This window comes from Sceloporus occidentalis, unplaced genomic scaffold (assembly GCF_023333645.1).
Source record: "Sceloporus occidentalis isolate IW3139 unplaced genomic scaffold, rSceOcc1.0.p SCAF_154, whole genome shotgun sequence".
NCBI classification, from domain to species: Eukaryota; Metazoa; Chordata; class Lepidosauria; order Squamata; family Phrynosomatidae; genus Sceloporus; species Sceloporus occidentalis.
The window spans coordinates 1,904,141-1,930,964 of record NW_028317134.1 but is presented as its reverse complement, the minus strand read 5'-3'; the positions used below and the strand labels follow the sequence as shown (position 1 = coordinate 1,930,964).

Below are 26,824 nucleotides of genomic sequence, written 5' to 3'. Positions count from 1 at the left end.
CTGCGATAAAAGATGTCACGGCATCATTAACGCAGAAGATGAACAGTCGGCCTATGTTACGAATGGAAGATTGATTGCAGAAGAAATTTGAATATTTACATTAAAGTTAATAAAGTTCTGTGTTTAAATGTTAGTCAATTTAAAATAAACTGGATTGATATGTAAAAACAAGAGTCTGAGTTTGTCATTCATTGTTTTTAATTTTCCAAAATAATGCTAAAGATTCAAAATGAGCGAATTACACTCTTGTGGCCTGCAGAGATGTTTGGTCCTCGGCAGCCACCGTAGCTCTAGGTCTAGACGGAGTCATGTCGCCATGGTAATGAAGCCTTGTGTTGACAACCAGGACTCCCGGGAAAGCGGGGAGAGACTGAGCGATCGGAAATCACCTGCGGAGACCAAGTGACAGAAGCGGTCGGCCTCCGGCTCTTGTGTCTCCCTCACAGACATGCCGGCCGCACAGGAGCTGGGAGCGGTCCGGGCACCGCTACCGGCGGCGAGCATGGCTCTGCCCGTGGACTCCAAACCGGCGAACGGCAGGAAAATAGCCCGTCCCGTAGTGAGGCTTGTGGTGACCGATACAGACCTGGGCGATCAGGAGGTAATATTATGCGCTGTAGAATAAAGGGGGGGAAAGCTGGGGGCTGCAGGGTTAGGGTAATCGGGTGGGGGGAGGGGGCAGTTATCTCCCTGACTCCTCTGGTACCAAAACTTTGGGACACTGAATGAAGATCATTTTCTTGTGTTTTGCTTGCAATTCCACGTACAGCCAGCAGGGTTACATGATGTCTGGGCTGCTTTATGGATCGTTTAGGCATCCCCTCTCTGTAAATGTGTTTTGGGAATGGCGGTTTAGCGCACACGCACTGCGCTGTCAACCAAGTGTTTTTCCTGTGTTCATGTAAGGGTATGCGGGCACATGTCAGAGAGTAAACAAAATACAATGCATGTTACACGTGACGCACATACAAAGACCCCACTGTCAAAATACATCATGTTAACCTATTTCATGCCTAGATCTTAATAATATGCCATATACGTCATTACACTGAGTGCATACTAAACAGGGCTACAGCCGCCAATTGATGATGCGCGGCCGCACGTTATGCTTTTATACTCCCGTAGCTCACCTGTCGGCCGGACAGGTGCCGGACCTGATCTGTCTCTGGAGCAGCTTTATCAGGAAGTCCGCAGCCGTACCAGCCCACCAGTCATCTGCCCAACATGCAGATAGCCGGTCCAGGCCTGATACTAAATGTTCGCTCTAAAGGTCTTATGGCAGGAGTAATATTTTCACCCCATGCAGCACACCACCTGCTTTGGTAAATCTCAGCCACGATGACGTCTATTCTGCTCACTGGCTGTCAACCCTCTCGTAATAAGCTGTATACGTTATACCCACGGATCTTAACGTGGGCCATATTGCATATGGTGGCTTTTTCTGATAATGTTTTGTGCTCCGTATAACTCAATAATATTCAGAATAAATAAAAAAAAAGTAAAAAGAGTCTTACTGCCTTGACTCCTTCTCACACTGTCTGTGGTAAACAATAGAATGGCTCAGTCTTAATCACTAGTGAAAGTCTGTGGAAGAAAATAATTCACTGGACACGCTAGATGTCATTAGTATTTCCGTAAAGAATCAGCTCGTAGTGGTGTCAGAGAGGGAGAGTCACCCAAAGTATCACATGGCTGTCTACAATGGCAGCCTCCAGGTCTGCAGATAAAGGAAGTAAGCTATGGTCTCTATACAGTAACGTCTTGCATGATCACAGAAACCAATTTATTCTTCCATGTCCTTTTTATGATGTCTCTTTCTACTATTTTTATCTCATGTTCCTTTTAGGCGATTTCATTCCAACCCATGGATCTGGCTCGTGTGCTGAAATTCTTTGAAGATCCATTCTCTGTGAGTTATTCATTAAACCTTCTGAAAATCCCATCAGTGTTTGTAGAAATATGTACATATTCGGACGCTCACGTCGGGGGCATTCCCGTTGACATCACGGGAAACACCCCCATTTTTAGGGAAAATGGGCGGGGAGCGGGGCGTGTTTGGGTGTTGACCTGAAGAAGAGGTTCCCAGGTATAAGCCCCTTGCATAGATTCAGCTTTCTTTTATCTTTTAATTTTAAAAGCCATTTAGTATTAATAGCTATGGACATATGCATATACGTATACAACAGCAGTTGGTAGCTGCTGTAAATGAAGTATACTCCAGCCATTATATTCACTTTGATGCCTTTGAGACTCAGTGCATGCGCAGGAATAATGGGAATGATTTCTTGTCAGTCATTGGCTGCTTATTATCACCTAAAACTGGCACATATAGCAGATCACAGTTGGAGCCACAGTATCTTCTAAAGCTAAGTCTTTTCACTTTTTTAACCTTCGATGTGCTTTGCTGGTTGGGGACGACATATGGGACATTAAACTGTCTCTTTAACCCCTTAAGGACAATGGGCGGTGCCTAAACCCGTTGAAAACAATGCATTTTGAGCCCGTACATGTACGGGCTTTGTCATTAAGGGGTTAAAGCGGAAATATCGCTGGAAAATACGTATACTACTTATCCCCAGAGCAGACGTTTGGAGATTGCGGTTGTTAAAGGGCACTTGGGCTAACTTTTAGCTTTACTGGTGTTATAGTGGCCTGAATGACTAATAGTGAGTCCCAGGTTGCCTTATAATGAGAATAACGGCCCCAGAGGATAACATTCATCTGCTTCTCTCTGTTGCGGGAACACTAACTTTCTGTTCAAAAATAATGTCTTATAAAAAATTTTTGTATTCAATTGTTTTATTTGTATGTCTATTTTTTTATATAAAAAAAATGTAACGTTCTTGTACTCTTGAAAAATAAATAAGCAAATATTTTTTAATCCGTTGGAGACTTTTGTTTTTTGTTGGTGTGTATCAAAAATTAAATAGATTTTGTTGTTTCAGAGAGATTTTACAGAAAGGCATGTGAGGACTTTGAAAAAAATAGCCAAACACTATTGCAATGGTATTGTATCCTTTATGCAGACATCTATACCGGGGGAAAGTGGGTGGGAGAGGGGGGCTTTTTTCACCTATATATCATCCTATGTGAGGTATTTTGTTTGTTTTTTTATTCAGATGAATTTTTTTTTATTAAAAGTCCTAGTTTTTCCTTAATATACAATATTTGTAAAGCCTTTGAAGGATTTGACACAATTAATGAAAATTCTGAATGTTTGTGCCGCAAGAGTAGAAGACCACAAAGAGTTTATAGATCCCATGTCTGATCTTCTAAAGCTGTTTGGGTAAGTAGCTAACCTTTGTAGAATTATTATGATCATTAACATAAAATATGGCTTTATGAAATTGTTGTACGTTAATATTTCTAGTAATTATTTTATTTTTATGTGACATTTACAGACTACCTTTTCTGAAGGAGAAGACATCAGACGAAATAAACTATGCCCAACATGTTGCAGAGTCAATATCCCAGTTAGGTACGTGTCCTATACCAAAGAAACCTTTTATCACAATACATACTCTACTGTTTAACGTCTTGGGCTTACTTAAGATGTCCTTGTTTTTGAAAGAAAAGCAAATTGTGTCCATTAAAATAACACGAAATGGATCAGAAATTGTTAATGTTGTAAATTACTATCATATCTGGGAATGGATTATTTTTTATGGAATATCTTGTACAGATGCCCTTTATCAGTCCACATCACACCAATGGCACGTTGTGTTCACTATTTGGCTAATTGATCGTTAGGAAACCCTTTTGCAATTATGTTACAGCTAGAAATGTGACCCCAAACTTTTGAACGATAGTGTATCTTTTAGTATTGTACAGTTTTTGTTGAAGAAAATCAAAACATTGACCGCAAAGGAACATCTTGTGTTCTTCAGTTCTTCAATAGTTGATGGAGACATATTGTGATATCAACTTGTTGAAACCTTCTCTTTCAGTTACCAGAAGGACATTTTTAGGTTTCTTCCAAATATCAGTCTCTCATTAGGAACATAGTGGAAAGATAAAGTATGCAGAGAGACGTGGATAAAGTAGGTTTTCTAAATACAGATTTTAGAAAAGGTTGACATGCCTAAGATCTATTTTTAAGCTGATAAACAGGCCATATAAGATAAAACAAGGGTGTTCAACAGTTTGTGATCGCTTAATAAATGGAGTGCACCGTGGCTCAGCTGCAGCCAAGGGATGACTATTTTAAGCTGATTTTTTTCTGCACACAAAGTTATTTTCTTTCTGTGGCTTTTATCGCGCTTATGCGGTATTTGTCCAACAACTCAGCTTCTTGCTTGTGTGAAATGTTTCCTAAACTTTAGTTTACCGTTCTTTAAATGTTCAAGTGTTTTGTGCACAGGAAAATAAGTATATCCTCATATAGGGTATCCTCATTTAGGCCTATATCTGTCAAAAGTAGTGACTTGTATGTAATTGAATAAGCTTTTCTGATTACCAGCATTAGGAGAACAATTTTTCTTTAAAATCTCAAATAATGCTGGATATTTCTTATTTCTTTGATAGGCTGTCTGATGAGAGTGCCAAGTTCTCCGTTGAGGATACAGATCTGCAACTCTATTGTCAATTTTTACAACCCACAAACTGTTAAACAACAACTTGAAGGTAAATGTTTCTTTTTGATAGATGTTTTTCTTGGGTTCTTGATATTATGTATTTGAGGCACAACTTTTTTTTAGGTGTTTTGGTCTGTTATTTTGGCCCACCCTTCTAGACAAACACACACTATGCTCTCATCATATTGCTTTGTGCTAAAGAATAGAATGGCTCGGTCTTAATCACTCAGAGGGATGCTCTGACTAATTAAGATCTATGAGGGAAAAGGGTTTTATTAGCACAAGCAGGAACTCATTAGCATTTCAAAAAAAAAATCTGTTTAATGGGATGATTGAATTTGCAGTGACTAAGATCTAAGACCTGTAGATAAGAGGGGTGCAACAATCATGGTCGCAACTGCAACTGGGCTCGCCACTCTAGGGGGCCCGGGCGACCCCTGCGACCACCGCTTTAAAAGCCGCTAGCTGCCTGCAGTTAGCGGCACAGTGAGTGTAGAGATCGTCCTCTCTCACACTCTCCCTGCATGCTGTCTGGCCCAGCAAGCACTTAACAACATCCAGTTACTGCATGCTGGAGCAGTCTACATGGAGAGAGAGAAACACAGGCAAGCTGTTTGGAGGCTAAGATGGCACAGTCAGGCTGTTTGGGGACAAAGATGACACATGAAAGCTGTTTGGAGGCTAAGATGGCACAGGCAAGCTGTTTGGGGACAAAGTTGGCACTGACAAACTATTGGCAAAACTGGCACTGTAGAACATGTTGCTTGGGTAAGCCGGGGAGCAATATTAGCACACTGACCCTGGGATTTCTAGTTACGCAGATAGCATAAATTGGAACAATGTGACGCAATACCCAGTTCTCTTAAATTCTTAAAGCTCAAAGAGAAATATTTATATTTATGAGACTTCCTCTTGGTTCCAAAATGGTTCTTTGAAAGATATTGTTGCCTAAATGTTTAAAACTAAAACAATTTTTAAATTGTGAACTGAAACGTTAAATCATTTTTTAAAATACGAAAAATATTCTTCTGTTATAATTGTTGTACTTGTTGATGTTCATTTTTTAACTGACATTTGTTAAATTAACTGTTACATTATACAATTGAAAACATTTAGCACAGTTGCATTTGTGTTATGGACAAATACTGTTTAAAGTATAATTGTAAAGAATAAAATAATTTTCCTGATCTGTATGGCCGCAGGTTTTCAACCAACAAATGTGAATTTCAAGATACAGATGGCTGAAGCTGGAGGGTTGGCAGAGACCCTGGTGTTGTCGCTTACACTGGTGGAGAATCGTGTGCAGGAAAAAATATCTTTGCTAAAAGTATTACAGCTGCTGTCTAGGACGACTGGTATGTTCTGTGTTTTTTTTCCCATTGTATGTATGTGCGGGAGTTCATATAGTGAAAAACAACATGGGAGCCTCATCTCAGACCGAGAACATACAGTGCTGAAATAGCCTGCCCTATAGGAGGGTACCTACTCGGGAGGGGGATCTCCGTTCTTTTGCTCACTTGCACCATTACAGAGGAGATTTATCCATTAGCCTCCCCTGCGCGAGGATTTCAGCAACCACAGACGTACGTTTCAGCCTCTCATAGGCTTCATCAGTGTGGTACGGCGGATATGCCTCTAGATGCAGGGGAGGCTTGCCATGCATTCTGGTCAATGAATGATGGTGAAATCATTAAATGCCTAATTAAAAATGTTCATTCATTTTTTGTGCAACATGGGAAATAATAAAAAAATCATTATAACAATGAATACGAGTTTCCAATTGTGGAACTATCTGTTCCATTCAGCAGAGAGTAATTACAGTAATCACACTGTTTACATTAAACCAGGAAGAAAGACATCAAATTAGCTGGAGCTTTCCCCCGAGGGAAAACCATATATTTGGTATCTGACACTAAGAGTATAATTCCTCCCAGCTAATACATCTTCACTAGCCCCAATTACTACATCATTTAATGCAGCATAAAAGGGTGTTTTTTTGCTTGATTATTATTGGTTGTCTATATGAACAGGGTTGGAGAGTTCAATCTAATGATTCTTTTTGTAATGACTGGTAATATTTTTCCAGATCCCGCTATAGATATTATATGCATATTACCCAGAGAAATGCATAATCCCGGATGTAAATACCAAAAAAAGCTCAATTCTATTTCTGTCTAAGCTTCCATTTTTCTTTAATGCACTGCAGAGAATTGTAAGCTTATGACCAAAGCCCAGGCTGGTAGCAGAATATGTTCCCGTCTGAATGACCCCGATCCATCTGGACAGCTGCTTTTCCGTTCTTCTGAAATCTTGTGGAACCTTTTGGAAAATGGACCTAAGGAGGAGCTCGTTACTCAGCTGAGCAACATAGAATGTATCTAGTAAGTGCTGCTTTCAGAAACGCTGTTATTTTCATATTATAATAGACAACATCACACAAGAGGTTACGTTTCGTGGATGCTGTGAGCCGGAGTTGTAGTTTGTTTGGCTTATGTATATCAAATTAATTACCTTTACATTTTAAAACTAACCAAAGAAAGTTACAATAGAAAAACACAACCTGAAGTATCATACAGATTGGGTTGGTCTGCCCAAAAACAGGCACTTCCACAAAATGTTAGGTCCGAAATCCTGCTTAACAGTGAGCTCAGAGCCACCAAGACCCATGTAAGGGGCATGGGACCCAGGTGGCAATATGCCGCCCTAAGGCATGTTCATTCCGGCACCTGTATGCGTCCAGCAGCTTAGAAACCGCATATAGGGTAAAAAAGATGTATAATAAAAAGTTATTTTCTATCCTTTATTTGTTTTTACTGTGATATTGATCTGTCGTGCTGTGCTATTTTTTCAGTGCATTGAAAGATTCATTTGTTGGACTTCTCACAAATGGTAACAAGCATTATGATCGTCAGCTTAGGAATGATCTGCTTGTAATCGCTACACTGATTGCAGAAAACAGCGGGCCTCCAATGATTGTAAGTAAATGTGCAACTATAGTGCATTTGTAAATTACTTGCATGTTTCCCCCAAACGTATTATTTGTTGAAGTGATGGCTAACCCTATATTGCCATTTTATGAAGGGTAGGTAGAAAAAGAAAACATTCTGGAGCCGATGGTAAAGAAGTATTTATGAACTTTTAGTCCAAAGTATATAGTTAAGTAAAGTCAGGAAGTTGAGAGTTGGCAGGTTTAGGTGGGGCATTAATGGGGTGACTGGGATCCCTGGCATGCTGCTACTCAATGAGATCTGGTGCGTGCCAAGGATTACAAAGAACCAGAGTACTTTGCCTTTCTTGAAGGAAACCAGATTTCAAACCTGATGTAACCCTTCAGAAAATCAGTCCTGCTGGAGAGAGTTGGAAAGAAGTGATGACGTTTATTCTATTTATTATCACTTCTAGAATGCATTCATTGGTTTTATACATTTTCAGGAAAGCGGATTTGCCAAGCAGCTCATCCTGTTTGCTACTTTTTCCGAAGGTGAGTTTAGAATGTATAACAACCCACTTTCCTAATCTATGATATGCTTCACTCGGTGAACCCTATTGCATTAAAACAATTAGCAATTAGCCTTTGGGATGCTCTTATTTAAATATTTGAAGTCACTACCTGTATCTTTTTGCAGGTTTTACGTGTAATTCTAAAGACACCAGAGTGTCTAGACTCTAGAGTAACAAGGTTTAAGAAAACATTTACTCAGTAACTGGTTCCTTTCTGTGCTCGTGTTTTACAGGTTTGCTGTGAAGTCCCTTTATGCTAATGTCTTTTAACCCCCTTACATTATTGTTTGAATTATAATTTTTTATAATGTTATTCTGTGATTTCAGTTAAGAGCCACAATCCGTTGGTTAAAAGTCTAAAACTTCTACACAATAATGAAGACTTTGAGATGAAGAAATTGCTCTTTAACATTATTGTGGTCTTAGCCAAAGATGAATCTGCCATCCAGGTACATTGTTTTCCCTTTTTCAGTATATACTTATCAAACCAGAGTGGTGTATATATATCTATATATATATATATATATATATATATATATATATATATATATATATATATTATATACATACACTACCATTTGGGGTCACTTAGATTGTTCAAATAGCCTTTTAAATTTAAACTTGGATTATTATTTATTATTATTTATTGTTTTATATAGCACCACCAAATTCCGTAGCGCTGTACAATGGGTAGACAGGACATAACAAGTAGTATGTAACATAACAAATTGAAAACCAGAGACAACAGGTGAGGAGGGCCCTGATCAAAAGAGCCTACAGTCTAGAGGATTAATGAACACACAAGAGTGATGGGAGTGATACTGTACGCCAGTGAATATAGTCCATGAAAAAATCAGGTGCGGCACACTGCTACACTGATGTATTTCTGATCCATTTCATGTTATTTTAATGGACAAAATTTGTTTTTCTTTAAAAAATTAGAACATTTCTAAGTGACCCCAAACGTTTGAATGATAGTTATATATATATATATATATATATATATAATTTCAAAATATGTTGGTTCCCATGGAATAATTATGGAGGACGATAGAAGGACTTTAGAAATGTATAAACATATATTTTTTTTTTAAGTTGCTCTGTGATGGGAAGGTGGTGTTGGCTCTCTTCAATTATGTGAAAGCTAATGAAAAGCCTGCGATCCATGACTGGCCCTCTGCTCGGTTTGAAGACCTGCAGCTTCACGCCATCGCAACCCTTACAACAGTGGCTCCCCTACTGCTAGAGGACTACATGACCTGCCAAGGGAGCACGCGGATCCTTCTGTTCCTTGAATGGTGCATCAGTCAAGGTGATTTTTGTTGTCGTAACATTGTCTATCTTAGGGTGACTGCATGAGTATAAAAAACATGGGGTCACCCTTCTTATAACTGTATGTCATTTTTCTACCGCATTATCTATGTAACTATGAGAAGGTGGTAGATAAGTGTAACAACCTCTCATCTGAAGTTGTAGAGGTTAATATAGCGAGGGAATGAATATAAACATAGGCATATTTTAAGACCAGACCATGGACTGAGGACTATACATCTGCGAACCTTCTCACGTTGCTGGGATATCTTGGCAGGGTGATGTTTTAATTACAAATACTGCTCTTATTAACACGATTGTCTTGTTATATGGAGGTAAAGTATAGCGTGGGACACCCAGAGCGCTGCTCAAACATAATAACTCCATTCTTTTGAACACTGTTGTTTCAGATGCGTTCTCTGGCGCAGGGAACTGTTTCCATGGCGCCGGTGGTCGTGGCAACAAGCATGCTCAGATGCGGTACAGCTTGAGGCTGCTGAGGTCTGTTGTGGCCGTTGGGGATGAGACTGTGAATCAGGACCTTTGTGATCAGGGAGCAATTAGCCAACTCTTAGGTAAATCAAAACATAGTTTTTTTACACTTAGACGCAATATGTTGTTTTAAAGAAGGAGCTTTGAATCTCATAAGTAAAGGGAAAGTAATTCTTGGATAGTTTTTTCAGGGACATGTTTATCCATAAATGATTCCTTTTAATGTTTTTAGTTCCCCTGCAAGTTCTCCCCCCTCAGTGGTATATTCCAACCCATAATGGGGGTGGGGGGGCAGTCAGACTCTCAGGTGTGCCGCTGTTCAATGGACTGGTTGGGGAGATCTTCTTGGTAACCATCCCTTTGACTCCAATAAACATATGCAGCACCATGTGTCCTTCAGAGGCGGAGCTACAGGATATGATGACATATCCAGGCACTCAGCATAAAGCATAGTCGCTGTGGAGGTGACTGGGCCAAAATACACCACTTTGCCCACCTACTAGCAGACAGGCCACCACGACATGTTAAAAATAACATTGAAATGACCTTTGTTAGGCAGTATAATGGTGCCAACAACATACATCTAAAATCCCAGTTCAGCCAGGACAGTCCTGACATCATGACAAATCAAAGCATAACTGCACTATTATTAAAGATGCTCAATTAATAATTTATATCAATTAAAGCTTCTTTATTAACATTTATACCAGTGTAATAATTGAAATGCCTTTGTAATCAGGGATATTAAGGAAAATATTGAATCACACGGAGGAAAAGGAAGACTACGTTCTTTTGGAAATCCAGGCTGATATCCTCTTTATTCTGTCAACAATTTGTGAAAACGACCTTCATAAAAAGGTTTGTATCAAAATGCCCAAAACCAAAATGACGAAAAGAATTCAGTGCTTGTTTTATTATTTCATTACCATTACATAAGTTATGGTGGGTAAAGGTGGTGGAAAACCCTTCCACTACAATTTAGGGGTAGTAGAAGTATTATTAAACACTCATCTACAGACAACAGACAAGCCAGAAGGCTTGTTTTTTCCCTCAGAAATCTCACGGTGCTGCCACAACCACAAGGGATTCTGGGTAGGTGCATGCAAATAAGGTCAACAATTATCACCTTTTGCCTCTATAGAGGCAAAAGGTGATAATTGTTAACCTTATTTCATTACAAAATATACAACATTCCCAAAATCTTCACCCAGTCTTTTACCCTCACAAAATAATACGTAGAACCCTTTCTGAGGAGTATTTATCAAACCAGACGTTTTCAGAACAGATGAACATTTCACATGACTGTGTGAAACTTCTCCTGCAAGAAGGCCTGAGAGAGAGTTGGAGGCATAGATGTAGTACAAGGAAGTTCTACTTTACTGAGAGGCTAGTAGATAAGTCGAACCGCCTCCCATCAGAAGTGGTAAAGGTTAATACAGTGATGGCAGACCCAGGCTGGCTGAGATCGCTCCATGCCCACCTGCATGCTACATGAGCGTAAAAACATAACGTGTGGCGTGTGATATCTAGCTGTTGGCTGCACTTTTAACAGTTTCTGGCCACCGGGTAGAAAACACCAGGGCTGCCTCGTCATCCCGAGCCCGGCCCTGAGTGAGTGAGGGAATTCATACGTGTGATCGGCAGAAAACTATCCTGAATTAAGGGCTGTTTAAGGTTGTAGTCTTCACGTTAGGAAAAACAGGCATACCTGATGAGCCAAACAGTTCTTATCTGCCGTCAAATTCGGTGTTTCTAATTATTGGTCATAAAGGGCAGTCTAGAATCCTAGTCCCTGGTTCCCCACAATGCCTAGTAATCAGGTGTGTGTGTGTATGTATGTATATATATATCTATATATATATATATCTATATATATATATATATATACACATTAAACGCATATATATATATATATATATTTATACACATAAATAATATCAGACAGTGCTGATGTTTAAACTTAAGCTCCCACCAAGCATTTTTATTATTAGTGTGAGATAAAAAAAAGCATTGTGCCGTTCTCTTTTTTGCATAATGTTTTCAGGGAGCACCATATTCGACATTTTTATTTGTCCGGCCTGACACTGGCTAGCAAAAGTCTACGGAGCAAAGGATTTCATTGCACAAGCAGGACTCCGTTACCATTGCCATACAGAATCAGCTCAGTGTGGTGTTTGAACATTTCTCCATGGTCCTTCTGATTGATAAATATCAATACATGTTTGTAATTCATAGGAGCTGTTTGGCACAGAAGGGGTCGACATGCTTCTTCTGTTACTTAAGATGGAGCCCTCTAAATTCTACAGCGGTTTGGGTCACAACAAGCTCCTCTTCTGTACTTTGGACTGTGTCTGGTAAGTTAGAGTGTGTGATGTTTGCAAGCATGCAGTGTTAAAGAGAACCTGTTACTAATTCTGCACATACACATTTTCACTGATCTAGATCTCATATCTCAGAAATACATTATATATATATATATATATATATATGCAGTATATATGTATAATGTATTTTTATATATGGGTAAATACTAGAGCTTTTAAAGGTAGCTTTAATAATTGAATTCAATACTTAAAGATCCATTTGTGATGGCTTTCTTTTAAACACATTATTTTCAGCCTGAAGTAAGATAACATAAGGTAAGTAAATGAATGAAAACCCAATATGTTCTAAGGTAAGGCGTTTGCTGTCCTGATTCCATAGGACTTCACCAATGCATTCCCTTCTGATTTGCTGTAGGTCTGGCTGTGCTATCATTTGTGTCGATAGTGTGCCGTCTAATGGTTGTTTCATGCCACTACTTTGAACGTTCTGCAGGTGTTGTCAGTCTACCTAGTAGTCTCGAAACAAGACTTAACTAATATTAGTATTATTGTTTTATTATTATCATTTATTTATATAGTGCCAACAATTTACACAGCGCTTCTTACGGTCCATACAAAACTAGAATTGACAGACTAACACAAACCGATAAGCTCACAATCTAGATGACATAGCTTCTGCAAAGGTTGGAATCAACTTCTAATAATCCGGTCCCCCCTCTTTCTCTCTTATTATTTCTTTCCATAATGTATTCCTGGTTTTCTTTTACCTTGAGAAAAAAAACATGTCTGTAAAAATTTAACTATTTCAAGTTTTAAACCCCATAAGTCTTACTAAATTAGCTAAATATATATTTATATTTATTTTTGAGGTGCTGTATTTTGGGATGCTTCACCTCTGAAGACTATTTTCTTGAGAAAGAAGGAATGTTTATCATTTTGGATTTATTAGCGGTAAGTTCTTTATATTTTTAAGCTTGCCCAAAAACAGCAACCTAAGTTACTTTATCTTAACAGAGATTTTTACTTACTAGCCCTCAAATGGATTATTGTATGTCATACTTTTGTTCTTCCCTAAAGCTTAACATCAAAAGCATGACCAATTTAGTACTTGGAATATTAGTGGAATTTTGTGACAATCCTAAAACCATTCCACATATCGCAACGTGGCGCGGTAAAAAGAACGAGACGGCCGCCAAACTTCTGATACGGTTGTGGAAACAGGAGGAGGAGGAATTGGGTGTGAGACGTGATGAATTTGGGTGTATTATTGGTGAGTATAGCCTGTGGAATAGTTTATTCTCTTACCTTTGGGTTCTTGAAGCTAACACCCAGTATGAAACTGCTCAGAATGATTTATTTATGTTATTAATATTTTTTTACTGATGATAAACCCTTAGTTTTGTTGACTTGATCCAATTCAGTCCTTCCTTGACTTGGGGACGCTGCAGGTTAATTTGAGTTTGAGATTACAGCTGCCCGTGAAACATTTTCATAAATTCGGCAAGGAGGTGTTTAAATGCATTTGAATGAGGATCAATGGGTATTCAAACTGAAATATCACTGGCTATTTTACAAGAACGATGACAGTCATTTGAATCTTTAACTAGATGGTTTATCGCGGTGAATGAAAATACTTTTACAAGCAAGCAAAACGTGTTTTTATGTTATGGGGAATCTTCTGGGACGTACCAAGTTTTCTGTAGCTGATCAGTTGTAGATCTCGTAGACCGTGGTGGGGTTGTTGAAAGCAATCTTCTCTCACTATTAATGCAGAATCATACACAGAATTTCTCTCCACAGCAGTCAAATCTAAGGCTCTAGCTCTAAACTAGGGGTGTAATAAGTCTTATATGAGATCGGAGCCAATTACATTTCCACGCTTCGCTTTACATGTGCATATTTCGTTGAAGACCTGTGCGCATGCATGGCATTTTTAATATACCTTCTATCAAGTCTCTATGCTACTGTTGATTAAAAATCATCACAATTACTTAACATTCTTTATGATAAAAAATGTATTGTATAAGATTGTGAAGCTGAAGCTTTCGTAATAAAATACATTATGGAATGTAATATAGTTCCAAGCAGAAATGTACTTGATTGTTACTGTTATATCGCCCGTTTCCATCTTTTGTGCACAGTATACACATTATATGATAAATGCACAGGGAATATTTATCATTGTGAATATAATGAAGGGGTGCTAGAAAGTGGGGACGTAGTGGAAAGAGTTTGGAAAGATTTAAGTGGATCTGAGTTTTTATGCTGTTATTCCAGATGTAAAGAAGCCTTTAGTGGGACCGTTCCAGGATGCTCAGGAGATAACGCCGGCGCCCGGCAGCTGCTTCAGCGTTGCTATTATGGAAGTTGCAGAAAACACTCGAGCCAAAATTTATTCTGTTTTTTGCAAAATTGGTAAGTTGCCCATTTGCTTTTGTTAGACATTTGAGGTGTTTATTCTGAAATACTTGTAAATGTACTAAATATCACAATTAGGAATTTTTTTTAACCGGAGTACCATTTACACAGCATTTATACATACATATTTTACTGAACACATTAGGTTCAGGACTGTAGTTTATTTATGAATAATAAAAGTTTTTTCTTTTTTCAGTTCTTCACGCTATTTGCTCATGTGACAACAAAACCAAATTTCTTTGAATTTGCGCAGCTAAATGTTAATTTAAAATAAAACACAATAACCAATCCGATGGAAGATTATAGGAATACATAATATTTATCTTCTTCTGTCCAGTACAAGCTGCCTGAAGCTACTGGTTAAGTTAAAGCTCGATTTCCGCAACGAGGAGACATCTGGGTGCTGCCTGGGGTTTTAAATGGTGTTAGCGTGCATCACGGTGTTGCGGATGCTGGCTCCCTGGGTTGAATGCTGCGTGTGCACATCGTAGCCGTATGGTTTGGCATCCTGACCAGGGCCTGATGGAATCTTAATATTTTCTGTATTTTTCTACCACCCCAGAGCACTGCTGCTTAGCATGGTTAAATAGCTCTAATGGCTTTTGGACATTTATATTCTAAATATTTGCTGGTGTTTGAACTTTAAAAGCAAAAAGCTCAGTGCCATAAAGGCTGAATTATCTTTTGTAGGTTTTGAAAATCTCCCCGGCCTGTCTTCCCTGGATTATGTGACACTAAGTGTGATAAGCAGGTATCTGGAATTTAAGGTAAGGACCGATCTAAATAATTTCCACAAAAGTTAAAATGGTTTAAGTTTAATGTCACTGCATTTCAGGGGTGTTTTGTTGTGTTTTTATGCATAGATCATGTGCAAATTATAAGTATGGGTCCCTGGGGTGGGGCATTCGGAGGGCAGGGTGGGCCAATACTCCATCTCCAGTATTGCGTAAGTACTGGACATTAAACCCCCTGGTGCTTGAGAATCAGAGAGACTGTTGAGGGGAGAGGGCCCTGTGCTCCCAGGGCAAGGAGAGGACTTGAAGAAGATCCCAGAGCCAAGTGAGGCAATACTTGCCTGAACCCGTGTGTGGTGTCTGGGGGGGTCCAGAGCCTGGCATGGGGGGGTTCTAGATCCCGGCTTAGCCGGGTCCAGTCGGAATGTGCTGGTCTGTCTGGGCCAGGGACGGCTCCAATTGGGAGCTAGGCTTTTTCTTTTATGATTTTGTTTTGGGGTGTTCAATTTGTGTACTTGCTAATAAATCACACAGTTTGCTACAAATTGATGTTCCTGAGCATTATTGCCCTTGAAGACCATGCTTAAAATCCTTAAAGGTGACATTTATGGCCCTCACCTACAGGCTTTGCCACATATTCCAGGTGTTTGTTGCAGTATGTTATGTTTTATCTGAAAGCCAATAAATAAGATGTAATGAGACATAATATCCTTACTAGTTTTTGTCATACATTAAAAGATTTAGCTACTCATGATTAAAAATACAAAGTAATTACAGTGGACTTATCAACACAGCATAGTTAATAAACTTATACATAACAGTGTCCATAGAAATGTTCAATATATATGTTTTTAAAATTATTCTTATGTCATGGGATTTGTAAAGTTATTACTTTTTATGTCCTTCTTTTATTTTATTTTTTGTGTTTCAGGTTGGGGAAGTATGGAGTGAAATCAGAGCGGAACTGAAATCTGAAAATATAAAACCTGTAACCTGTGATCAAGAAGTCTTGGACGTTATCGCAAAAGCGTCAGAAAATACTAGTAAAATTGTCGCCTCTCACCAGACTGAGATGATTGAAAACCACCAACAAATGGAGCTTCAAGAAGAACAACAGAAATATACAGAGGTAGATCTGTGGTCAATATTAGTTTGGCTTCATCCCCAACCTCCTCTGGTTCTGTGCATGCCCACCATATTTAAATGATATTGGGGGAGCCAGCGTGGCCCCTGTGTGTCGCTAGCTCCACCTCTCTGATTCCGCTGCTCCTCTTCCCGGTCCCATAAATTGCAGAAGGGAGAGAAGAGCTACCAGGAACCAGCTTTGAGAACTTCCCACGGTGCACTGCATATCTGTCCCACTTCTCGAGTCACAGGCTTTTCTTCTAGAAATGAACAAGGAGCCATGGATTGAGGGGAGAGGGGATTAAAGCAGGTTCCAGATCTAGTTCCTGCTCTAGTTCCTGCTCTCCCACTCTTGTCGGAGTTAGCCATGCATATATACCACCTCTCGCACCTTCACATTTCATATAGTTGTGTAGAAATGATGTTTTGGGTTAAAATAACCTGGGCTAGGTAGAGGATTGGGTGGAAATGGTGTTGGGGTCATGAATAGAGACCTGAAACACATTTAACCTTTACTAAAGGTAAATCTAGGTAAATCACATGGTATGAGGTGTACTCAGTTTATAAGCCGTATTCATATATGATCTTATCTCTGTGATTTAAGGTAGGAACCTTTGATGAACAGACCCTCATAAGATCATCAAGCTTCAGAAATGCATTTTTGTCTTTTTTGTCAAGCATTATACATAGACAGCTGTTCTTTTTTATATCCAGATAAAAGCAAACCACAAACAGAGGGAAATAGTAATGAAATCATGGGATAATTTCCTTGCGCGGACATCAAATTATGAAGCTCTGAAGGTATTCTTTTGCTTTGTACTTTTTGTGTTATATATTGATATTAGAGTACACCAGCTTTATACCAAAGTCCACAAACACAAAGAAATGTCACTTAGCACATTCTAGTCATAAATAATATTAATTGGAGGGGGGCGTGGCTAGCCGTCGGAGAAGATGGACGCTTAGGTGAAGAGCTCCGTCGCGGCCCTAACCGTTTTTAGCCATCTTTAGCCATCCTGCACCATGGGCAGAAATAAAAAGTTATCTGACGACTCAGAGACCCCTAGGGGCAAAGGCAAAGCGCCCTCGACCTCCTTGAGGGAATATTTTCAGACGCCACGAGACCTGTCTACACTGCCTTCTGAGGGCCTCGAGGCTCCCTCGCCTGCGAGTACAGTGGGCACTGAGGACAGCAGGCAGAGCGGGGGTGAGGATGTCCCCTCCGATGTTCGAGGCCAGGACACTGTGCTCCGTCTGTTTTCATCGGCCCCGTGGAAGGAAGACTTCAGTACCCTCATCACGGAACTTAAGCACGTGGTGAAGGATGAAGTGGCGTCGTTACGTGCGGACTTATTGGGCCTTGACAAACGCCTTACCATCCAGGAACAGGAGTCTACCCGCGTGGCGCATAACCTCAAAAACGTGGCAAGGGTTTCCTCTCAACATACGCTTTACTTGGCGGATTTTAGACGGCGATTGGAAGATCTCGACAACAGAGGACGGAGACACAATATCAGGGTCCGAGGCCTACCTGAGGCGCTTTCCCAGGAGGGTGAGGACTTATTCCAGTTACTTACCGTCCTTTTCAACACGCTCCTCAACAGGCCCCCAGAGACGGTGATTTGTATGGACCGTGCTCATAGGGCTTTGCGGCCGCGTGGTCCTCCGTCGGCTCCCCCTCGAGATGTCATCTGTCACCTGGTGGACTTTCGGCTGAAGGAATCCATTATGCGGCGAGCGAGGGAGGTGGGTTCTTGGCCTTTTGAAGGCCATGATATCTCCTTTTACCATGACCTCTCTGATCTCACACTTCAGACCCGACGGCTCTTGCGACCATTGACGAGCGAGCTGCAACGGAGAGAGTTGCGATATAGTTGGGGCTACCCCTTTAGCCTGAATGTACGGGTTAACAACTCCGTTAAATCGCTGCGCTACTTCCATGAGCTACCGGAGTTTTTGGAAGGTCTGGGCATCTCTAATTTGCCCATTGAGGATTGGGGTTTACCGGATCTACGCTTCCCCTCGGACCGCATGGATCGCCCTTCCCGCGGACGACGTCAGGAGTCATCTAGAACCAGCAGTTCTCCACGACCGCCGGCTTCGGCTGCTGGCTCTCGCCGTGTTGCTGATCCCCCGGGACGCTTTCTGCGAGAGGAGTGAGGGTTATCCCGAGTAGTGAGTAGTCCCCCTGAGGGACATCGTTGTCTGCGGCCCTTTGTTTTGGGCTCCCGTTCTGGGCCTTATACTGGGTTCATTTTGGCCTCGGCTGGCACACCTCATGGCCTGCTCTATATTGCATGGACCTTACCTGGTTAGTTTCAAGCTTTGGGGGGGGTTTACTTTTAGGCCCCATTTGAGACTATTTGGGCCCTACCACGTGGTTTTTCGCCGGCTACAACATGGCGCTGAGACTATACACCTGGGACTTCCATTTACGCCGCCACGTGTGTTTGCGGGCGGTCTCGGTCTCCAGCTTTATGATCCTCGCTTCATCTACCACAGTGGCTGTGTCTTTTCTCTGTGCTGGCTGGCCCCCTGTGGCCCTGACTCTGCGGATGTTTGGTAGTAGTTTTATGGTGTTATTATTATTTATGGTGTATTATGTCATGGAATCCGTTCTGTGTGGCATGTTACTGCTGTTTGGGGTTTTTTTTTTTTTTTTTTTTTTTTTTCTTTGTGTGTGCACCTGTGGTTAAGCAGCGCTGTTGGCGCTTGCTCTGACGTTCTTACTCGTGCCTCTCTTGCTCTTGACACTGCACACCCACACACCACGGTCCTGGGCGTGGTTTATCTCGATTGCCCATTTGCACTACACAGTTCCTGGTTGGCTTTGGTCCCTTTACCGCTACGACACTGCTGGGGCCTTGGTTTATCGGGCTTCTCCATCTGCAATACGTCTTGTACGTATGCTCCCGATGTACACACACACACATGCCAGGTTATTGAGGCTCTCTTTCTGCATCACCACGCATTATGTATTTATTTCTTTATTTCTTTCATTTTGTATTATTTTTTTTTTTTTTTTTTTTTTGTTTATTTGTTTTTGTGGGCACCTGTGATTAGGCAGCACTGTTGGCGCTTGTCCTGCCATTCTTACTCGTGCCTCTCTTGCTCTTGACACTACCCACCCACATACCACGGTCCTGGGCGTGGTTTATCTTGATTGTCCATTTGCACTACACAGTTCATGGTTGGCTTTGGTCCCTCTACCTCTAGGACACTGCTGGGGCCTTGGTTTATCGGGCTTGTCCAACTGCGATACGTCTTGTACGTATGCCCCCGATGTCCACACACACACACACGCCAGGTTATTGTGGGTCTCTTTCCACATCATCACGCATTATGTATTTATTTCTTTATTTTTTTTGCATTTTTTATTTAAATTTTTTTTTTTTTTTTTTTTTTTTTTTTATTATTTTATTCATATATATGTCTCCTCGTATATCCATTGCACTTGACACTCTACCTCTTCTTACTCGCTCCCCTGGACGTGGTTTATTGGGGTCATTCATTTATTCATTCATTATTGCGTACATTTGCATCACATTTTGCTGTTCCCATCTGGGGACCAGACCATGTGTCACGGTGCTCGTTCTATGGGCCTTTCCTCGTATTATTTTGCTTTCGTACCACAGTATAGTTATTATTATTGTGTTGATTTGCCGGGCTTGTCCATATGCCCTCATATGAATGTATATTGTTGTCACACATTTTTTTTTTTTTTTTTTTTTTTTTTTTTCTCGTTTTTCCTTTCACGCGGTCATATTAGGCCGCCATGACACCTATCACGCTGGTATTCCTTTTGCTTTCCTCACGATGGTTTTCTTGCTCCTTGGGGTTCTTCTCCTGGATGTGGCTCCATGCCTGGACTGGATTTTGTTTTGTATTATACGTGTCGTATACATGCATATGTTCTGTGCTCTGGCCCTTGCTCTGTTTCACTCCTCATGCTACCCCTTTATTAGTGGCCCATTCTGTGATGTATGCTGATTTTTCTATACACATATGTTTTTGCTATTGGTAAAAGTGTTATCATACTGATGTTTTGCCCTTTTTGCTCTCTGATGATTCCTGCGGGATTTCATGTTACTATTGTTGGTTTTGGGTGGCGGCGGTTGTCTCCCTTACCAGTGTTATTTTTCGTTCTCTTAGTTACACGGTTTTAGGTGTACCTGCTTCCTTCTCTGGCCGGGTGACACTTACCCCCTCATTGGGAGTGTGTATCGTTACTGAGGTGGTTACGACTGCCGTCCTTCCTTATTAGGGGGGACGCGTTCCACTATCCAGTAGGCACTCCAAGTGGTTTCTTTCCCCTTCCCCCTTCCCCCTTCTCGCCCTATACTCCCCCCCTTCCCCTTTTTATTTTTTTTTTTTTTTTTTTTTTTTTCCCCTCCTTTTTCTCTCGCTCTCTTTCTTTTTCCTCCCCTTTTCTTTTCTCTTGGTCTCCAATATGGCTACTTTAGCGGCTGGGCACCCGCCCTGTGTACCTAGGGATCTCACCGTTGTCTCCTATAATGTGAAGGGTCTAAACGTGCCCGAAAAGCGCTCCCATTTGCTGAGGGATCTGTCTTATCATAAGGCCTCTGTGGTCTTTCTGCAGGAAACCCATTTTAAGGCACCCAGACCACCTTCGTTACTCAATGCTTCCTACCCCCTGGGGTTTTTTAGTAATAATGTGACATCTAAATCTAAGGGTACGGCTATTCTTTTTGACAAACATACCCCATTTCTTGAAAAAGCTAGTATGACGGACCCTGATGGTAGATTTGTTTTTGTGACGGGCACTATTGCTGATTCCCTATACACCTTTGCTAATGTCTATCTGCCCAACAGGCAGCAACATCGCTGCTTATCTAAGATTCTCGGGTTACTGCGGTCCTTCCAGGAAGGTTTGTTGGTCCTCGGAGGGGATTTTAACGTGGCTCTTGAGCCTGCGATGGATACTTCTGCTGGGCGCTCCTGCACACCCCCCCATGTCCTTCTCAGGTTGAAATCCTTGCTCCATGACTTTCAGTTGGTGGACTGTTGGAGGGCGCTCCATCCTTGCGACAGGGACTATAGTTTTTTTTCCACTCCTCGGGGGCTCTACACTAGAATTGATTACTTATTCATGCCGTATTATCACCTTCGCTCGTTGAAGGCGGCGCGATATGGCTCGATTACCTGGTCGGATCATGCTCCGCTGATTATGTGCTTGGCTTCGACGTTAACCAGACCGACTTCGGCTTCTTGGAGACTTAATGAAACGCTTCTTTCCGACCCAGCCCTTCTGACCGACATTCGGACGCTTTTGACTAATTATTTTTTAGAAAATACAACACCAGACGTGTCCCCGCTGACTGTTTGGGAGGCTCATAAGTGTGTGGTCCGCGGGCATCTCATTAGGATTGGCGCTGAGAGGAAGAGAGCGGCTTCGGCTGCGTTGGGGAAACTGTATCAGGAAATAGCGACTCTTGAACAAACTCATAAGGATACTCTCACGGACGAGATGTTCCAGCGGCTGGTCCTTCTTAGGAAGGAATTATCCTCCTTGCTTGCTGCTAAGGCGAGGCGTTCCTTTCTGAGGCTGAGGGCGGTGTACTATGAACACGGGGATAAACCCGGCAAATTTTTAGCTCGAGCCCTACGTGCCCGCCGACGGCTCTCCTATATTCCTAAAATACGCTCTCCATCCGGATCCCATTGTAGACTCCCTCAAGAGATAATGCAGGCCTTTATGACGTATTACTCCGGCCTCTATAACCTCTCTGATCCTCTTTCCTCCGCCCCACGTACTGTGCGGTTAGCCAAAATTCATACTTACCTTGATAGAACCCTGAGGAAAACACTGTCTGTGGAAGACTCGGAGAGTATGGAATCTCCTATCACCCTGACTGAATTGGGTGCTGCCATTAAGGGATCGAAGTTGGGGAAGTGCCCTGGGCCTGACGGGCTTTCCTTGCTCTACTATAAAAAGCTGTTGGAGGTCTTGGGTCCGCAGATGGTGCTTTCCCTTAACGCTATATTAGACGGCAAGGATATCCATTCGCACACCCTGATGGCTACTATATCCCTGATCCCGAAAGAGGGCAAAGATTTGGAACAATGTAGCAGTTTTCGCCCCATTTCTCTGCTTAATGCAGATCTTAAATTATTTTCTAAGATCTTAGCTACTAGAATGCAGCGTTTTATACCGACCCTGATCCACCCTGATCAGACGGGGTTTGTTCCGGGACGAGAGTCCAGGGATAGTACGATCCGGGCACTGGATTTGATACATCATGCGCTCCAGTCTAAGACCGAGACTATCCTCCTGTCGACGGACGCTGAAAAGGCGTTCGACAGGTTGGATTGGTCGTTTATGTTTGCGGTTCTGGAACGAATGGGTTTTGGCCCTAACATGAGACGTTGGGTGGCATCCTTGTACTCCAGCCCGTCCGCCAGGATTCGGGTCAACGGGATGCTTACAGACTCCTTCCCCATCACAAACGGGACTAGGCAGGGTTGTCCACTTTCGCCCTTGCTTTTCATACTTTCCTTAGAACCCTTTTTGGAATCTATCCGACGGAACGCTGATATCCGGGGCCTTAGGGTTGGGACGACTACGCACAAAGTTTTGGGCTATGCGGACGACTTGCTCTTCACAGTCACGCACCCACAGCTATCTCTGCCAATTATTCTCCGGGAATTCAGGGATTATGGAGAACTGGCAAATTTAAAAATCAATTACTCCAAGTCTGAAATCCTGAATATCAATCTCTCTGCCACCGCGGCAGCCCTCTTGAGTTCTAGTTTCCCCTTCAAGTGGTGCATGGCGAAGCTGCGATACCTAGGTATCTGGCTCACAAATGATCTGTCGGCTTTGTATCGCTATAATTTCGCCCCCTTACTGGTTTCCATCCAAAAAGACCTCAATGGCTGGGCTCCCTACCATATCTCTTGGTTCGGGAGAATCAATGCGATTAAGATGACTATCATGCCCAGACTTCTTTTTTTCTTCCAGTCGCTTCCGATTGCGATTCCCTTGGCCTTTTTTGCCTCGGTGCGGTCCATGTTCATACGGTTCATCTGGGCGCGGCGGCACTCCAGAATAAAATTCACCACCCTCTGCAGGACGAAGCGTTGTGGCGGTGCTGGTCTCCCCAACCCTCGTTTGTATTATCAGGCCTGTCACCTTCTCAGGGTCTTGGAGTGGTCTCATCGACCTCTCCATAAACTTTGGGTGAATATTGAGTCCATTGCGGTCGCGCTGCCGCTGCATCACCTTCTGTGGTTGCCGCGCCATCATTCCCGAGCTCTTGCCCGCGGCCACCCATTTGTGGCAGCCACACTTCAAGTCTTGCACTCCCTACACTTGACGCATGCTTTGACGACGTACCCCTCCCCCTTGATGCCTATTCGGAACAACCCTGACTTTCCTCCGGGCCAAAGTGCGGGCCCCTTTCTTTCCACTACGCTGACGGACCAGGCCCGGATCTCTGGGTTTTTAGCTGACGGCAAATTGCGGCCCCTGCCGGACATTTTGGTTGACAGAGTACCTACCGCTTTGGACGGATTTCATTACCTTCAATTGACGAGCTTTCTTGCTTCGGTTCCTCGGAAGTGGACTCTGACTAGGGAACTTACTTGCTTTGAGCTTCTCTGTACCGGGGCCTCTATGCCTGCGCATGGCATCTCGTTGTTATACCAACTCCTATTACAATCTCTGACCGCCGTTCCGCTGTGCTTTCAGGGCTATTGGGAGCGGGTGTTGCAGATTTCTTTGAGCCCCCGGGAGTGGGAAAGAATTTTCCTTCTTACGCATAAATGCTCACGTAGCACGAAGTTACAGGAAACTTCCTATAAGCTTCTTGCTCGCTGGTACCGGACCCCTGAAGCGCTTCATGGCGCCTTTCCGGATGTGCCCAATACCTGTTGGAGGTGCATGGAGGGGGTGGGTACGCTGCTGCATATTTGGTGGGAGTGCCCGAAGATAGTTCCCTTCTGGAGCAAGATTCATGAGCTTTTACCGAGGTTCACGGATTGCTCCATTCCTTTTTCACCGACTGCCTTCCTTTTGCATAATACCACTAGTTCGATCTCCAGTTATAGGAAGTCGGTGGTGCCTCATCTTTTTAACGCTGCTAAGGCGTTGATTCCGCTTCATTGGAGGGACCCCGTACCTCCTTCCTTTAAGGAGTGGATTGTGAAGGTGGAAAGCATTAGAACATTGGAGGAACTAACTCTGTCCTCTGATGATCAAATTGAGAAATATAATCGAACGTGGTTCTATTGGATGGAGTATGTTGCAAGCCCTGATGCTCGGGCCATTTTGGGACTCTAGACTTTAGATGTAGGTGTGGCCCTTGAGGTACGTGAGGTGCTGTTGGAGACGCTTTTCCTTCTCCCCCCACCTTTTTTCTTTCTTTTTTCTCTCTCTCTTCTTCTTTCTCTACCCTCCCTCCCGTTCTTCTCCCCTTCCCGCAATCCCTTGTCTTCTCCTTTCTGTCCCCCATGTGTGATGTCGTTCCACCTAGTCAGCTCATTCCCTATTGTTGCCAGTCACGGGTTGTGCGTCGAGTATGGTTATCATCATGTACTACTGTAGTTTTGTATATGTATTTTATTTCATTTTGTACTGCCTGTGATCTTCCTTGGTGACTGTATTACTCGCTGCTACTCCCGCTGCGTCGGGACTTCTTTTTCACTTTCCCTTACCTCTCCAGGTGTACTGTATTTCCCCTCTACCCTCTCCCTGATTTACTGTTTTGCTTATATTTGTGAAAACACAATAAAAATATATTACCCAAAAAAAAAAAAAAATAATAATATTAATTGTTACTTGGATACATTCCAATATTATAGCCCTTACCTAGGAAAACCGTCAGTAATACTGTTTTAGAATATAATTAAGAATATTCTTTCAAAAGTTGAAGTATTAAAGTAATATTTTAACCCTTATGAATATTACATAGTATCATCTCCATTTTACATCCTGTAATGCAGGGTTTTTGTTATTTGATATGTGATAAGCTTGATATTGTGCCCCCCTGGTTTATTTTTTTTATTTTATTTTTTTTGCATTTTTATATATATATATATATATTCCTTTCATTATATGTTCAGCTACTAAATGTAGTCACATATATTAATGCATACCATATGTACTTTATATCTTTATTTTTAGAAAGCAAAACGACTTCAGGAAAAATCCATTGAATCGTCAAGACCTAAAGTAAAACCCAAAAATGTAATTTTGCACTCAACACATATTCCTCGCCTTAATACAACAGTAAGTGCTAAAAAGGTTTGTCATTGCTCCATTAATTGGAAAAGGTTTAAATAGCGACTTTAAACCCCTTCACGACAAAGCCTGTATATATACGGGCTCACAATGCGTTGTCCTTAGGGGGTTAAACATTCAAGGGCATATTATGGTGTTGAAAAAAAATACTTTTCTTCATAAGTCATCAAGCAAAGACAGGGGATGGCAATGTACAGTAGAGCATTTAATAAAAGTTAAAAGCATCTTAACAGCGAAGTGGAATATGATGTCACTTTGTAAAACAATAAATAATAAGATATGGTCAGGGATATCCTGTGTAATTATGTAATATTTGTTTTGTAGGTTCCTTGTGGCACCGTCGTGACGGTAGAAAGTACTCCATCTCATCTGATAGGAGGGCCTTTAGCTGATACAGACATCGCCCTAAAAAGAGTTCCTATCAGGGGTGGAGCACTACAGAAGACAAAAAGTGTTAAGCTTTTAGACCAACATAGCAAAGATTAAGGAAGATTGTCTTTTAGATACATATTCAGCTGTATTTAAATGTAACCTGTGTACAGAATTTCAGTTCCAAAGGCAGAATTAGACAGCGGATTTCCACCATACGGTTTGCCCTTTTACATTTACAGTTAGCCCTGCTTCATATCCTGGGTGATGAATTTCAGGTATGAATGTTATAGTTGCATAGTGTGAGGCTGCGTGTACCAGACACACACTGCAAGACCCGATCTGCTGCTTGATTGACAACAGATCGACTAAATATGAAGCAAATTATCCAATCTGGAGCAACAGATCGGGTAAATGTGGCGTGCCGTCGGCTAGCGGCCCACCAAGCATTTGCCCTGTGTGTCAAATGGCCTGTCTGGGCCCGATATATTTCCAAATTATTCCTGATATGATGCAGAAAATGCTCTTTCTTGCATTTTGTCTGTTTTAATATTTGTCCTTCTAAAAATATGGCCTTGGGATCCATACACCCAAGCCTAGGTTTCATTACTGATACTTAATGTTTTTGTATGTATATAACTGAACATTTATTACTATTGGAAAAGTACAATTTGCTAAATTGTTTAAAGTAAAAATATAAGTAGCGCTGTTCTG

General features: G+C 41.7%; 1 protein-coding gene across 1 annotated transcript; it reads left to right on the top strand.

Annotated features, from left to right (window-relative positions):
- The first annotated feature begins 448 nt into the window (after positions 1-448).
- LOC149280568 (cilia- and flagella-associated protein 69-like) lies at positions 449-26,227 on the top strand. Its single transcript, XM_089500415.1, has 23 exons — positions 449-601; positions 1,847-1,909; positions 2,946-3,011; positions 3,177-3,286; positions 3,402-3,478; positions 4,525-4,623; positions 5,777-5,929; positions 6,781-6,955; positions 7,426-7,549; positions 8,007-8,055; positions 8,403-8,524; positions 9,171-9,387; positions 9,797-9,961; positions 10,618-10,736; positions 12,114-12,232; positions 13,072-13,153; positions 13,280-13,472; positions 14,480-14,617; positions 15,311-15,387; positions 16,286-16,483; positions 17,194-17,280; positions 25,625-25,729; positions 26,066-26,227. The coding sequence occupies exons 1-23, from the start codon at positions 449-451 to the stop codon at positions 26,225-26,227; spliced, it is 2,853 nt and encodes a 950-aa protein (XP_089356541.1).
- Positions 26,228-26,824: the final 597 nt, after the last annotated feature.